This window comes from Balaenoptera acutorostrata, chromosome 3 (assembly GCF_949987535.1).
Source record: "Balaenoptera acutorostrata chromosome 3, mBalAcu1.1, whole genome shotgun sequence".
Lineage (NCBI taxonomy): Eukaryota > Metazoa > Chordata > Mammalia > Artiodactyla > Balaenopteridae > Balaenoptera > Balaenoptera acutorostrata.
The window spans coordinates 146,481,381-146,498,088 of NC_080066.1; the positions used below are offsets into that span (position 1 = coordinate 146,481,381).

The following is a 16,708-nucleotide window of genomic DNA, read 5'->3' on the forward strand; positions in this document are numbered from 1 at the left end:
TGCCAATGCAGGAGACACGGGTTCAATCCCTGGTCTGGGAAGATCCCACATGCCACGGAGCAATTAAGCCCGTGTGCCACAACTACTGAGCCTGAACTCTAGAGCCCGCGAGCCACAACTACTGAGCCTGTGCACCACAACTACTAAAGCCCACATGCTCTAGGGCCCGCCTGCTGCAACTGCTGACCCCGTGTGCTGCAACTACTGAAACCCACACGCCTAGAGCCCGTGCTTCGCAAGAAGAGAAGCCACTGCAATGAGAAGCCTGTGCACTACAACGAAGAGTAGCCCCCACTTGCCATAACTAGAGAAAGGCTGCGTGCAGCAACAAAGACCCAATGCAGCCGGAAAAAAAAAAATTTAAAAAGAAAAAGAGTAGTTTTAGGTTCACAGCAAAATTGAGCAGAAAGTACAGAGTTCCCACATAATTCCCACTCTCACACATGCACAATCTCCCCTGCTATCAACATTCTACACCAGAGTGGTGTATCTGTTACATTGGTGAATTGATGGTTTCATTATTACCCAAAGTTCATAGTTTACTTTAGGATTCAATTTCGGTGTTGTACATCCTATGAGTTTTGACAAATGTATAATTACATATATCTACCATCATAACGTACAGAATAGTTTCACTGCCCTAAAAATCCTCTATGCTCTGCTGATTCATCACTTCCTCCCCCCAACCCATGGCAACCACACTGTCTTGACTGTGATGGTTTACCTTTTCCAGAATGTCATATAGTTGGAATCTTACAGTATGTAGTCTTTTCAAATTGGCTTTTTTTCACTAGGGGTAAGCATTTAAGTCCTCCGTGTCTTTTCATAGCTTGATAGCTCTTTTCTTCTTAGCACTGAATAATACTCCATTGTCTGGATATACAACAGTTTACCCACACACCTACTGAAGGACATTTTGGTTGCCTCCAGGTTTTGGTAGTTATGAACAAACACCCCTGTGGAGGTTTTTTTGTGGATATAAGTTTTCAGCTCATTAATACCAAGGAATTGAAAACCTCAAACAAAAACATGCACAGTGATGTTTATCATTTGAGCATCAGAAATGTCACTCTAAATATTTCTTGCACTCAGGTAAAAACATGTAAATTCAGTAGATTTTATTTAAATAAATATGACATATTAATATCTCAAAGTTAGTGAACTCTGAAAAGTAAAAAAAATAGAAAATACTTCTTTTTCAGAATTTTTATGACTTATAATGTTCAACTTTGTCTTTTTCTGTCAGAATAGGTGGGTTTATTTAACTTAAATATGCTTAGTGTAGTGGGAAAAAGTGCTTTTTACAAAGTATGCACAACTCTTAATTTAGAATGTATATTGCTCTTTATGTTAAATACTCTAGCTATAGTAAAAAATTCATTACCATAAAGACTTCATTACCATATGATCCAGCAATTCCACTCCGAGGTATAGATTCTAAGAGAACTGAAGACATACCTCTTTTCAAAAACTTGTACATGAATGTTCAAAACAGCATTTTTCATAGCAGCCAGAAGGTAGAAACAACTCAGATGTTTGCCAGCTGATGAATGGAAAACAAAATATGGTATATCCATAGAATGGGATATTATTTGGCAGTTAAAAGGAATAAAGTACTGATATATGCTACAACATGGATGAACCTTGAAAAAGTTATGCTAAGTGAAAGAAGCCATTCACAAAAGGCTGTGTATTGGGTTCATTTATATAAAATGTCCAGAATGGGTAAGTCCATAGAGACAGAAAGTAAATTAGTAGTTACTTAGGTGAAAGGGTGGGGATTTAGGAGGGAATAAGAGTGATTCCCAATCAGTAGGGCTTTGATAAAAATGTTCTAAAATTGTTTGTGGTTGCACGACTCTAAATTTACTAAAAACCACCCAACTGTACACATGGGTGACTTGTATAGCATATGAATTATATCTCAATAAAGCTGTTAAAAAGTCGTAGACTTCAGTGTTCTGGATTAACATGGTAGCCTGATGTATTGCATCTGTTACTATTCTTAATTTTTGTACAAGCATAACAGTTTGAAAGGGAACACAGTTTAATTTTTTTCTTAATATTTCATCACAGTTATGCTTTATATTTTGGCTGTTGTTCCATCTTTTCCCTTTATTGGAACATATTGAAGTCAATGTTGCATTTGCAACCTTCCTTCTGTTTAAAGTTCTTTGTAGGAAGAGAAATGAGGAAATAGTTTGTCTTTGGATTTCAACAGCCTTATTCTCAGTGCACTATTCTTTTCCACATATCTCTCCTATGAACAAGTCCTGAACTTCAAAAGTAGCTATGCAGTGTGAGGAGACACAACAGAAGAAGGTTGGAATATTTGCTTACTTATATGACTTTAACAAGAAAGGGAGAGAAAGGAAAAGAAAAGATGCTAGGCTTATCCCTTTTAGAATACAGCATTTGATGGGTAGAGGTGTTTTAAAAATAGAAATGGTGTGCAATATTTTTTTTCCCTTCATTTCCTCCTTTCATTGAGAAGAACTCTCAATTGCAATATCTCTTGTAAAGTTTTTATCAAACTTAAACAGGTTTGAAATGAACTACTATTATTAATGCTCGCATTGAAGATTTCTGCAAGGACAACAGTGATAGTATATCATAATTTTATTTGGCATATGCAGAATAATTTTATATGGGATTAGTGATTTTAAGAAATAACCATTTTTTAAAATTGAAGTATAGTTGATTTACAATATTATGTTAGTTTCTGGTGTACAGCAAAGTGATTCAGATATCTGTCTATTCTTTTTCATATTGTTTTTCATTATGGTTTATTACAGGATATTGATTATCTTTCCCTGTGCTATTCAGTAAGAACTTGTTGTTTAACTATTTTATATATAGTAGTTTGTATCTGCTAATCCCAAACTCCTAATTTATCCCTCCCCCACCCCCTTTCTGTTTTGGTAACCGTAAGTTTGTTTTCTACCTCTGTGGGTCTGTTTCTGTTTTGTAAATAAGTTCATTTGTATCATATTTTAGATTTCACATATAAGTGATACCATATGGCACTTGTCTTTCTCTTTCTGACTTCACTTAGTATGATAATCTCTAGGTCCATCCATGTTGCTGCAAATGGCATTATTTCATTCTTTTTTATGGCTGAGTAGTATTCCATTGTATATGTACCACATCTTCTTTATCCATTCATCTGTTGATGGACATTTAGGTTGCTTCCATGACCTGGCTATTGTAAATAGTGCTGCTATGAACACTGGGGTGCATATATCTTTTTTCATATTAGAGTTTAATTAGAACCAATTTATTAAGCATAATTATGGTACAGGTCAGGATCTAGTAAGAGCAACAAAAGGTTATCTTTCTGATGTATGTTTTGTGATGTTAGAAAGAAACATGCGTTTAAGATAACAAAATAGGTGTTATCTGAAACTCCATCATAATCACTTGCTGAATTATAACATTACAAATGGCAAGACTAAGCTGTGTCAGGAGAAGTACTCCCTTATTTGGTAAGTTTCTTTTGTATCACACATGGCAGCCAGGGGTTGCTCCATTGATTGCAGTGGACAAAAGTCTTGACACCTTTGTAGTTTAGCTTCCTAGGTTACTGGCACATTTGTCCGAGGAAACATATGCATTGTTTAAACTGCAGTTACCTTCTCCCCGCATTGACTAAAAGAAAAGTTGGAGTTCCCAGAGAAGTGTGTAAAACTTTAGATTATTTCACAATATAATTGAAATAATATTGAAGGGAGGAAATAGAATATTTGAGCCGAAGGCACTTTTTTCGTCTAGTCTAATGCCCAAATATAAACAGGAGTAAATTGAAATGTAGGGGATCACACTAGTTATTAGTGATGGAATATGCACTAGAAAATTCAGAGATTATTGGTTGTCCAATAAGTGTTAGCTGTTATTATGATTACTTACTTTGTGCCAGGCACAATACTAATTGTTTTACATGTGTTATCTCATTTAATCCTTATAGTATCCCTTGTAAGTATAGCTATCTTTATTATTCCCATTTAACAAGCATTGCAACTAGAATTAGAAAGGTCAAGTTAATTGCCCAAGCCCACTATTGGTGAGTGACTGAGCCAGGACTAGAACCCATGCCTATTCCAGAACTTTTGCTCTTAACTGCTGTGTAATATAACAGGTACTGTCCCACAAAGCTACTAAATGTTAGAAGGTTTCTGTATTACTGTTTATTATCAGTCCAAAGAAAATAATTACAATACCATGATAGAAAATTGTAACTATGGGTGAATTAACCTGTTAGTAGCTATATGATATGATAGTCTGGATTATGAGTACAATAAAAGCATATTATGAGACTTTAGTATTTGAAATTGAGGTAGGATCTCTTCTGTCTGTAGGAGACTTGATAACTCTAATAATGCTGGGAGCATGACTGAAGTCTCTTGATTTTGGGGGTCTGGGCTGGGAGTATGGGAGAAAGATGTAGTTTTAGGGGAATTTAAAGACTTAGGAGGATACTAAAATCACAGTTCAGGGATACAAACCATAGAATTAACCACTAGGCCAGTGGTATTAATAATTGAAATATTATGGGCCCCAAATAATTTTTTTCCTCACAATGAATATCTACTTGATCCCTTTTGTGTACTAGGGCACTGTGCTAATAAGTGTTAGCTTTATAATAATGAACATGACATTAATTATAGTTTGCAGTAAGTGATAAGATGGAAATCAATAGAATATGAACACTGAGAATAAAAGGAGGTGGATTGATTATATAAGGTTGGCAGGAAAGGCCTCCTGGAGGAGGCAACATGAAGCTGAGACCTGTAGAATGAGATGAAGCCAGGCCTGTTAATTACCAGAAGGGCTTTCAGGTATAATTTCTAAAGAACTTTGTGTTTGGAAAGCCTGTAGGAATGGAGCAAAGTAGGGGAGTAGAAAGGTGGGGAGGGAATTCTAAGAGATGAGGCTTGAGAGGTAGATAGGGCCAGGTCAAGTAAGTCTTCTTGGCCATGGCAGGGAGTTTGCATTTCAAATACAGTAACATGGTCTGATTTGTATTTAAAAACAAAACACATGTGGCTGCTGGGTGGAAATTGGATTAGTAGAGCCAATAATGGAAGCAAGGAGATTTAGGAAACTTTTGCTGAAGCCATTATAAAGTATGATGTTGACTTTTAAATTTCGATGATAGCAGTGGCAGTGGAGAATATGAATCAGGCTATGTTCTGAAGTAGAAATGACAGGACCTTGTAATGAATGTGGAAAGTAAAGGATAGGGAAGAAGCAAGGATGCTCGAACAACTGGGTGGATAGTGGTGGTGCTTACTAACAGGAAATGTGGAGGAAAAACTGGTTTGGGGAGAAAAATCCAAAGGTTTATTTTATAGATTTGAGATACCTGAGAGGCATTCAGGTAGAGATATCGAATGCATAGAATAGAATATATCATTTTGGAATTCTAAGGAGAGATCTGGGCCATAGTTGTATTTATTGTGGGGAAATCAGGTCAGGGGAGCAGTCTGTTTATATGTACTTTATTTGTTTGCAAAAAATTCTACAGATTTTAAACAATAATAGGTTAAGGATTGTTCATAGCCTATGAAGATAACTGGGTTGAAAGGAAAGGTTGAAAACCACTGCCATCCAGTATACTTACTTTTCTCTTAGAGGTATAAAATGTATAATATAATTTTCATCTTAATTTTTTCTCATTTGGAAGAAGATCTGGAATTTTATAATGCAATAAAATTTTTATAAATATTTTATCAGAAGATGAAAAAATATTGAAAATTTCAGTGTACAGTATGTTAGATGGACATTCCCTTTCAGGTTAGGGCAGTTGCTCTATTAAGTTTGCTGTTACCCTAAGGCTCATATTTTTGTCTGCCTACTACTACTAACCATTAACTGGATGCCCCACAGATATCCCAAATTTCTCCTGTTAAAAATGGAAGAGAACAAATAATAAAGATATTCCTTCTTGAATGGGCATCGGAGAGGAGGAATCTCAGGGTGAGGAGAAGGAATTTGAAAACTGTTGCTTGACACTGCAAAGGCTTTTCTTGATGCTGCCCTTAGTTTTATAATCTGCCTTATGGTAAAGTTTAGGCCAAAGACAAAATAAGACACACTTTCACTATTTTCTCTTCCATAAGTAATTTTAAAAGTTAGAGATAAATCTAGTATAATAAGAAATACAGAAATAAAAATTACAAGGAAAAGTTATTTTTGAGCATTGAATCCCTTAGGAAAGATGTAAATAAATTAATGAATTATTATTTCTTTACTGTGTTCCCATCATTAGGACTTCAAATGTGAATAGTTTACATGTGCTTAAAAAAAGGGGGCAAGGAGAAAAATGTTGGACTGGAAGATAATTGTGTCTAAACAGCCCTGTAATTTAAAATTTAAACAGATGATTTTGTTTGGATTAGAAATCAAACATTGTTTTGGTCAGATACATCATACTGATACTACAGCATTGTTAAACTCTGGAGCTTTCCTATAGGGGTCGGCATCTCTCCTTCATTTAAAAAGGACTCTGTTTTCTTTTGTATGGGAAAGGAAATAAATTAGCCACTAACAGAGCTGAAGAGGAAAGATTGCTGGAGATAACTTCTAGAGCTGATAAGAATTGCAGTGGAATACAGGCATACTTCAGAGATACTGCAGGTTCTGTTCCAGACCACTGCAATAAAGTGAGTCACACTGGGCAAGGAAATAAATTAGCCACTAACAGAGCTGAAGAGGAAAGATTGCTGGAGATACCTTCTAGAGCTGATCAGAATTGCAGTGGAATACAGGCATACTTCAGAGATATTGCAGGTTCTGTTCCAGACCACTGCAATAAAGTGAGTCACACTGTATCTGCAAAATGCAGTAAAGTGAAACACAATAAAACAAGGTATGCCTATATATAGATAGAAGTCACATAGTACATGTCAAGTCAATACTCAGACTTTTACTCAGTCAAATGGTTAATTTCCCTGATATGAAATAAACTTTGCTCTCAATTTTACTCCTCTTCCCAGCCTGCACAAAGAGGGGCCTCATTCCAAACCAACTAAATCTGAATAGTCAAGAGGTAAAACCTAAGCAGAGTAGGGAGAAAAGCATCTCTGGGTGATTTTGTTTGGCCTCTGGCAAAGGTCATAGACTTAGGTACAGCGTCCTCACTGGTCTATTTAGTTTCCCTCAGGGTAGTAGTTCCCTGAGATTTTAGGGTACATCTTAAACAGCATGTATGTAACAATTATCCAAGGAACCTAATTAAAATACAGAGTCTGAAAGTTTGAGACGTGGCATAAGAAATCAGTATTTTAATAAACATCCTAGCAGGTGTTCTGAGCAAAACAGTTTGAAAACAACATGCTGGGTATTGATTTCAGAAAGTGATTTGATAAAATCATCAATCAGACTGACAAGTAGTCTGATTTCATGGATCTTTGAAAAGCCTGATAATAAAATGATCTCTCCACCACCATAAATGATGCCTATAATTTCATGTTCAGATTGCTAAGATTGTTTGACTAAAAAGCAACAATTTAAACAGATGTAGAAGCATTATTGATTAACAGGGATGGTACTCAAGCAGAGATTTTTTTTTTTTAATCATCCTATAGATTCGAGACTTCTCATGCCAGGATTACAAAATTGTATGTATAGTCTTTTTACCCAGTCTCTCAACTGTTTTGACTCACTACTACCCTGTATAACTCTCTAAAATTCATTTTTGGTTTTAACTGACAAAGTTTTCAAGATTTTATTAAAAAGTCTGTTTTTCATATCAAGAATAAGGCTGTTTAGGGCACATTCCAGTTGGAGTGCAGCAGAACACTGTTAAATTGAGTGAGGTATCTTAAACATATTTAATCCAAGAGTGTGTACTATGTGATTCCATTTATATGAAGTAAAATACAGGGAAACTAATCTATGCTAGAAATCAGGGTGATGTTTACCCTTGGAGGACAAAACTAATCTATGCTAGAAATCAGGATGATGTTTATCCTTGGAGGACATAGCATGGCTAGTGACTGAAGGGAACGTGAGGCAGAGCTTCTGAGGTGCTGGTGATATTCTGGTTCTTGATTTGGGTGTGGTTACACAGGTTTGTTTTGTTTATGAAAATTGAGCTATACATTTAGGATTTTGTGTACTATTTGAACTTACGTAGTACATCAATGAAAAGCTACCCCCCAAAAAGCAGACTAGCATTTAAGTTCTATATTTTTAACTGAATCACTTGCGTTACTTCAGTGTTGCTCTTTGTATATTGAGACTTAGATTTCCTCGTTTCCTATTTATAGCAGTAAAATATTTTTCTGAAATTAAAAAATACAGTATTCTTTATCTAAAGATACCTTCAAACAAAATTTCTGAAAGAGGCTGTTGCTTTCATGAGGATTCTTGGTTATTATAATGGAGGGATATGTATTATATATATATATATCACTTAAAATGTATTTTATCAAATTTCATATAGTCTCATTATTGATTGAGAATAGTCAATTTTTTAAGTGTTTCAGGAACTGAAAAAAGATAGTGTTTTCTCATAAAATAGTTTTTGAAGCAGACCAGTATTATCTTTATGATTGGTGGCCTCAATTATGGTTAGGGTAAAAGGCTTAAGGAAAGTCAAATAACAATTGGATAGAAAAGGACTCAGAATTATAAAATTCTTAGGCTGTCAATCAAGTGCCTGGCTCACTGAACCCAAACCTGAAATATAACCTATGTGGGGCAGAAAAACTCATTGAAAATAGGTGTAGGATTTTGTTAGATGAAAATGGGCTTTTTACAGATTTTGGAAATGCCACATGCCATTTGACCAGCTTGTATAAAAAGTACAGATAGAGGGGTTAAAGAGAATATTAATTCCTTTATACCTTCTAAGAAGTAAGAATACTTTGTTTATCTTATAGAAGTATATTGAAGAAAACAGCATCGGAAATAACTTAGCTTTCAGTAAGGTTCATGTGAATTCTTACCTTTAGTGCTAAGAGCGTAACAGTTTTTAGATATGCAAAAACACAGTTAACAAAAATTTTAACTTGTACCACTAGTAATAAAGCCTATGTATAGAACACAATAGGAATGATTATAAACTTGATTTAGATAATTTTAGCAGTTTAGGGTGTCATTATTTATGAACCTGAACATATCCCTTTAGAAGAAACTCTGAAAGAGATTAAGGCACAGTCGCACTGACAGTGTGGTCAAAAAGGGATGATGGCTCCAGGGAAACTGACACTCACCTGCTTAGATGACAGATGTGGTGAGGTTTACAGTCTACCTTTCCTGGTAGTAGTGGTTTAGAAATTACATACCTTACTGCAGAGTCTTTGTTTTCACAGGTCAGGAATGGAAGGGGAGGGAGTCTGTATTACATTCCTTCTGCTTCTATCAAACCTTTGAGGCCCCTTAGCACCTCTGCTTGTTAGCAGCTAACAGTGCAGTGTTTTGCATACTCTTGTACATGTTTGCAATCAACAGGACTGTCTTAACTGAAGAAAACAGATGAGTCTGGGAAAATTCTGCTCCCAAAATAGTTACTAAACTAACCTCCCTTCTTTCAATTCATAATATCTTTGCACTAACGAAAAATGTAACATTTTAATTATATTTATGCTGAATATTGTGTGTTGCCATTTCATTATTGTTGTTTTTACTTTTACCCTTTTTATCTTTTAGATCCATGTAAAGGCTCATTTTGACTATGACCCCTCAGATGACCCTTATGTTCCATGTCGAGAGTTAGGTCTGTCTTTTCAAAAAGGGGATATACTTCATGTAATCAGTCAAGAAGATCCAAATTGGTGGCAAGCCTACAGGGAAGGGGATGAAGATAATCAGCCTCTAGCTGGGCTTGTTCCAGGTAAGAGACAGTATAGTAGAAAGTACAAAGTTTAAAAAAACATTTAAAATACAAATCTTCAAAGAGGAAAACTCACTTTTTCATGCCTTTTAAAAAATGATGTAATTACTTTTTCACGTCATTGATTTTTATGTTGTGTCTGTAACATAAGTATCTTGAATATAAATTAACCAATTTGTTGGGCTTCAGAATGGAATTACGATATAATCTCGTCAGCCAATCCCATGTTGTGCTACATTCACTGTAGGTACATTGAGACTACCCTGTTTTCAAGGCAACAAAACTTGTATTGAACAACGAAAGCATCAAGGCAACAAAACTTATACTGTTAACAAGAGATTATCATCAACTGGGGCATCAAACTTGATATCTAAATAGGAATTTGTTAAGATGCATCACTTTATAAGGAATCAGGAGAGTAAGACTACTGAATTTATCTCTCCTAAGATATCATAGGGTGGAAATAGGATGCCCCCAACTTTTCATTGAAGAAAACTCTCTAATTTAGACTATACTAAAATAAAACTTTAGCTCACATTGGACATTAAGATTATTAAGGGAACATATTTCTTCTAAAGAGTGAAGATGATGCTTAATGGAATGAAGTGTATAGATGTAATTTTTCCTACAGATTGTTCCTGCAGTTCCCAGGATGTGGGTATGGTGGAATGAGGGAAACAGAACCAAGGAAAGTATAATAAGATATTAGTGAAGGCAAAGGAATACTTACAGTATGATGAAATGGGAATAAAGTGATAATTCATCAGCTTATTCACTCAAAAAATACTGTTATATCAGCACTGTATAAGGCACTGAGATAAGCTTCTCTTTCATATTTGACTTTAAAGCATATCTGTTAATACTTTAATTATACATTAAAACAATATGTATTTTTGTGTGTGTGTGTGCCCTACTTTATAATACTTACATGGAATTGTCTATTACAGTACTTTGTACCGTATATTCTCAGTTTGTAAACTTCTAGGCCAGTGACTACATCTTACTTATTCTTTTAAATTTCGGCAGTATCTGCTAAATTAATAAATAGGTGGTTTTTAAAAATAGTTCTGCCAGAACTGGTGCTTCTGAATTAGACCTTCTAAGGCTCTTTTTTTTTTTTTTTTAAAAACTCTTCCAAACTTTGTCTTTTGCCTATAACATTTTTTAGGGATTATACCTCCTATTAAACCTTAAGATTTTAAGCATAACAGATTTGGCAATAGAATTTGGCTTACAATGAATGTGACTACAAGTAATACATTATGTGTATAATAAAGTCACAGCCACAAATCATCTGCTTTAAAACCCCAAAGCTGGAGATTCTGTGTATACTGGCTCATATATCAAGGAAGGAGGAATGGGCTTCTTTTTTTTTTTTTTTTTTTTTTTTAGTATTAGTTGTTTTGTTTGTTTTTTTATACTTCAGGTTCTTATTAGGCATCAATTTTATACACATCAGTGTATACATGTCAATCCCAATCGCCCAATTCAGCACTGGGCTTCTTATATTAAGTTCAGAGGATGATACTATACCCTTGATTCTTCACAATAACAGTTACAGGAGCATTCCTCTAGAATCCTGGGGTAGTGGGCAGCCATCATGGTTCATAGTGCTTGTGCCAGATATCAATTTGATATCTTTCACCGTGTCAGCTTTAGCCCATAAATACTTAGAACTAATATCTATTGACTGATTGATTACATTGAGTTTCTGAAAATATATAGATAAATCAAGGAAATTTTAATGATATCATTTGTAAGTCTTTTTATAGGACAAATAAATAGACCCACATTAGTTTGAGTTTGACAGTTTTCTGTCAGAAGGATTTCTAAGAGGTTATAATGTCCATCTCCCACTAATGTCTGCTTCTATTTCAAAAACAGTCTACATATGTGTGTACTATAAAAATGTGCCATAGCAGTACATTACTGTAATGTTTTTAAACATTTTAATATGTAAATTATTTAAATTATTTTGTTCTTTTTTTCTAAATCTGTTGAAGTCAAATACTTTTTAAAAAATTTAATGCTCTTAAAAATTTCCCTATAGTCGTAGCTTCTTGTTTTACCTAGAAACACAATCTGTACAGCCTCTGGAGATAACTTGATTTCTTTTAATGCTTTTTATATATATCAAACTCAATACCATTTTTGCTTGTGCTCTTATAAAATGCACTAAGTTCAACAGATTATCCCAACATAGATGGAATTTGCTTATTGATTTTTAAGAATCTCTGGCCTGAAATGGAAAGAATTAAATATAAAAATTAAATATAAAAGTAGAACTCTAATTCAGAATTTTCTAACTAAAACCACTTTTATCCTTCAGAAAAAAAATACATTTGATTCTAAGGTAGATGTCTGAAAAGAACATGAAAATCAGAAACCTTGAAAGCCTCCTGTATTAAAATCTTAATCCGGAGAGGAAAAACATAATAGGTTTTTCATTTATTTGTATCATGGGTAGCTTAAGGTAAAAATGAAAAATCTTTAAAGCTTATACATACATACAAAGAAAAAGAGGGATTGAAAATGATAAATGCAAGGGAATATGTTGAATGGTGTCTTGGAATCAAAAACTGGTGAATGTTTACATATTATTTTGGAAAGTTAACTCCTAGAATTAATTTGCTTGATTTGCAATAATTCAAATGATCAGAACCATTGTAACATCCAGCACAGTGCTTTCCACATAGTAGATGCTAAATGAAAACTTTGTAAAAATTGAACTATTAAATTTTCTAGCACTGGTTTGTTATTTATCTTTTTTAATAGATGATATATAGTCCAGTAATACATGTTCTAGGATTGATTGAGAGCAAGGTTGAGACTTAATACTTTAACTGTTTGGAGCTTATAATCATAGTTGACATACTCTCATGTGGTGGCAGGAGGATTTAGAAGGGAATATAAATGAAGAGTTACTTCTGGTGTTGTCCCTTGATTTAAAAAAAAATACTTCTATCCTTTTGACTTAACTATTTTACTCTTTTTCCTTTCTGTTTATTAGGGAAAAGCTTTCAGCAGCAAAGGGAAGCCATGAAGCAAACCATAGAAGAAGATAAGGAGCCAGAAAAATCAGGTTGGACTCTTATATTTGACATTGAGGTTTCTTGGGTCTTCCTCTGGAATCAGGTTTAGATTTACGTATCAGAACTGTCAAGAAAGATGTATTCATGGCAAGAGTGATGTGAGAAGCAAAACTGATTACCTTAGGACTGTAAAGGAAGGAGAGGATTTAAGTATTAAAGATTATCTGTCTCTGATGTGAGATTAATGGAAAATTATAACTACTTCTCTGAAAAATAGTTCTTCTATGAACAATGTAACACGTGTCTATAAATTTAAATTTAAAACTATTTGAGTTCTTCTATTTGAAATATGTAGCTTTATTCAAGGAAACAAATACCACATTTATACTTATGTTTTTGATTCTCAACAGGAAAACTATGGTGTGCAAAGAAGAATAAAAAGAAGAGGAAAAAGGTTTTATATAATGCCAATAAAAATGATGGTAAGTTCCACTCTCAGATATAGTTGTATTTATATCCAAAAGAGGTCCATATCTAACACTTGAAAGAAATTAAATTGATATTTTCAAGGAATTTTATTTCTGGTCCTGGCCTCTTAATGTAACATGTGTGCTTAATAAAGCCATTTAGCAGAAATTATTTTCTTTTGGAATCCTATGAGGAATGCACAGTTTTAAATTCTGAGAAAAACTGGTATAAAAATTATAGTACAATTTAGCATGTACAGTGTTATATTGATAGTTTCCTCATAAATTTTTTCCTACTTAAACTCTTTATTTGCAAAATTAATACATGTTTCTAACAAATTCTAACAATATAGCTGTATTTTAAGTAAAAAATGAACATTTTGTCTACAGTAACTCATGTCACCAAGGCAACCCATTCCATAGAGCCTGCTTACTGAGTCAGGCACACAGGAGAGTTTTTTGTTCTATTTTAATTTATTGTTAAGATTAAAAAATTTTTAAGTTGTAGCTTCTCTTAAAATCAAAAGCTCTAGTAACACTGGGCTCATATTCCCACATGACACTGGTCTGCTGGACCTGAATGATGGCTTTTGCCTTTATACTGGGCACCTACTTAGTTCAGCAGTCTCCGCCACATCCAATTTTTTATAAACCCAGCCTGATTTAGTGCTTTCATTACCTTCTTGGTTGGTCCTTATGGGCTTTAGAATTTGCTACCCCTTCTTTTACTTCACGTTAGAAACAAGCCAAATAATAAAGCAAAGGAAGTCTTTAACTTCTTACACAATTTATAAGGCTTATTTTTATTCTCTCAATACCTTGAAAATTTCTTAAGTGGCATAAATTAAACTAGTGAAAATAAAATGTTATAGATTATTGGAAAATTTGATACAAAACTAAACCTGAGATTCCATCTACTATAATAAAATTTTTTTCCCAAAATAAACATTCTTAATGCTAATTGATAGATTATGTAGCTAAGAAGATTTATTGGAATTTTAATCTTTTCCTCTATACTTGGGTAAGTGATTAATATCTGTTTCTTTATCTTTTGAAATACACTAAAATTAACTGGTTCAGGTCTAATAGCTGTTATAATATATCTACGTCTGTGAGTCAAAATGCTTCCACAGTCTGATTGTACATGTTAGAAGAAGGAACTTAGATTTTTCAGAGGGAAAAGCATTTTGAGAAGGGAAGGAATTACATTTCTGTTCATAGTGCTGTTATCATAATTAACATTTTTATTAATAACTATCATTTATAATAACTTCTATTCCAGGGGCAGTAACCTTCATCCATTTAGTTCTCAAAATAAATTCCTTGAGATTACAGATTAATGAATTCAAGTTCAGATATGAAAGTGGCCTGCTTAAGTTCTTACAGCTAATACATGGTTGAGTTGGAGTTTAAACAACTAGAGTTTGAGTTCCTGCTCTGTGCTCTGTGCTAAGCACTGACAAGATTAAGATGGTCCCCTGCCCCCATGGAACTTATAGCTGACTGTCTGACTACACATCACCCAGTTAGGTGAAGTAATATGATTGAGAAGATAGCAGGTCGCTAGTTGTCTGCCTTTGTTCTTACCACTTGATAGCTCTGATTTCATCTGGATTATGGGCTTTAGGAATGTTACCCCACCTGTTATAATTTATACCTCTTCTTGAATCATGATCTCAGGTTAGTATTAGTATTCCAGAATAAAGTAAACATAAGTGTAGAAAGTTGGATAGCATAGATATGCTGTGTTTTCAAGTTATATGATCACAGAAAAGTATTCCAGCTTTCTCTGATAACACTAGTTGCAGCACTATTTGTAAATGTTTGTCTATGCCAGGTATTGTTTTCAGCATATACATTGTCTTCTCCTTAAACCAACCCTCTAATTAAAGTATTAGTATCCCCATTTTACAAAAATGACAGATATTATTCTCATTAGTTTATCCCTTGGTGCCTCACCCTCTGTCAAAGTATTGGCTGCAAACTAGCTATTTTATATGAATCAGTATAGTTATATTGTATTAAACATTCAAACACAGTATGAAACGAGAAGCAATAAACATTTCTAGAAGGATTAATATATTATTTGATTTATTTTCATAATCCTGGCAAGGATATAATGACATGGGAAAATACTGATGATATAATGCTACCTGGTTATTACTATCTTGATCCCAAAAGTTAAGCATTTTTAATGATAATAACTTGAGCTTTTTTTCAATTTTTTGAAAGATCTATGAGTATATCTTTATTACATGGCAATAATTCCGTCTGAAGGGCTTAACTTTTTCTTTTTCAAAGATTATGACAATGAAGAGATCTTAACTTATGAGGAAATGTCACTTTATCATCAGCCAGCAAATAGGAAAAGACCTATCATTTTGATTGGTCCACAGAACTGTGGCCAGAATGAATTGCGTCAGAGGCTCATGAACAAAGAGAAAGACCGCTTTGCATCTGCAGTTCCTCGTAAGTTTGGATGCATTCCCATTTTCCTGTGCTTTTCAGCTTACCACCTTAGAACCTAACTGTGTAGGGAAGTTTTTCACCCATTTCATCAAAAGAGTGTTGTCCAAGAAAGAGGAACTTTGTTTTAACCAAATCTTTTGAGAGTTTGCTATTAAAGATAGTCACTCTTGATAAATATACATTTTTCCTAAGAGTATGGTACTAATTACTTTCTAAATGAATTTCAATTTGGGCATCTTACAATGCCCTGCTCAGTATGGAATCAGCTCCTGGTTTTTTTAACTGATGCAGAAGATAGAAATTTAGACCTAATTTCTGAATACAGAAGTTCTGTTTAAAGATTGTATAGTACCTAATCTTATGGAAAAACTGAGTGATAGTATTTTATTTTACTTTTAAAATTTATTTATTTATATTTATTTTTGGCTGCATTGGGTCTTCGTTGCTGCGCGTGGGCTTTCTCTAGTTGCAGCAAGTAGGGACTACTCTTTGTTGCAGTGCGTGGGCTTCTCATTGCGGTGGCTTCTCTTGTTGCAGAACACGGTCTCTAGGCACATGGGCTTCAGTAGTTGTGGCACACGGGCTCAGTAGTTGTGGCTTGCGGGCTCTAGAGTGCAGGCTCAGTAGGTTGTGGCGCATGGGCTTAGTTGCTCCACAGCACGTGGGATCTTCCCAGACCAGGGCTCAAATCCGTGTCCCCTGCATTGGCAAGCAGATTCTTAACCACTGTGCCACCAGGGAAGTCCCCAGAGTGATAGTATTTTAAATGAAATGCAAGATGAAGTAATTTGGAGTGTAAGCATAAAACATATTAAATGTAATGGTTATTAAGATACTAAAAACACAGTTTTGTGCATTTCTCAATCTAGAAATAAAACCAGTCAGTGTTAAATTAAACACAT

At 34.3% G+C, this 16,708-nt stretch overlaps 1 protein-coding gene across 9 annotated transcripts in view; it reads left to right on the forward strand.

The window, feature by feature from the left end:
• Window positions 1–16,708, forward strand: part of PALS1 (protein associated with LIN7 1, MAGUK p55 family member) — a 102,290-nt gene that overhangs the window by 70,312 nt on the left and 15,270 nt on the right. For all 9 annotated transcript variants that reach the window (XM_007184319.2, XM_057543438.1, XM_057543439.1 and 6 more), the window contains 4 exons: window positions 9,655–9,838; window positions 12,849–12,920; window positions 13,281–13,352; window positions 15,639–15,806. In XM_007184319.2, coding sequence (XP_007184381.2) covers window positions 9,655–9,838; window positions 12,849–12,920; window positions 13,281–13,352; window positions 15,639–15,806 — 496 coding nt within the window. The remainder of the gene's footprint in view (window positions 1–9,654; window positions 9,839–12,848; window positions 12,921–13,280; window positions 13,353–15,638; window positions 15,807–16,708) is intronic.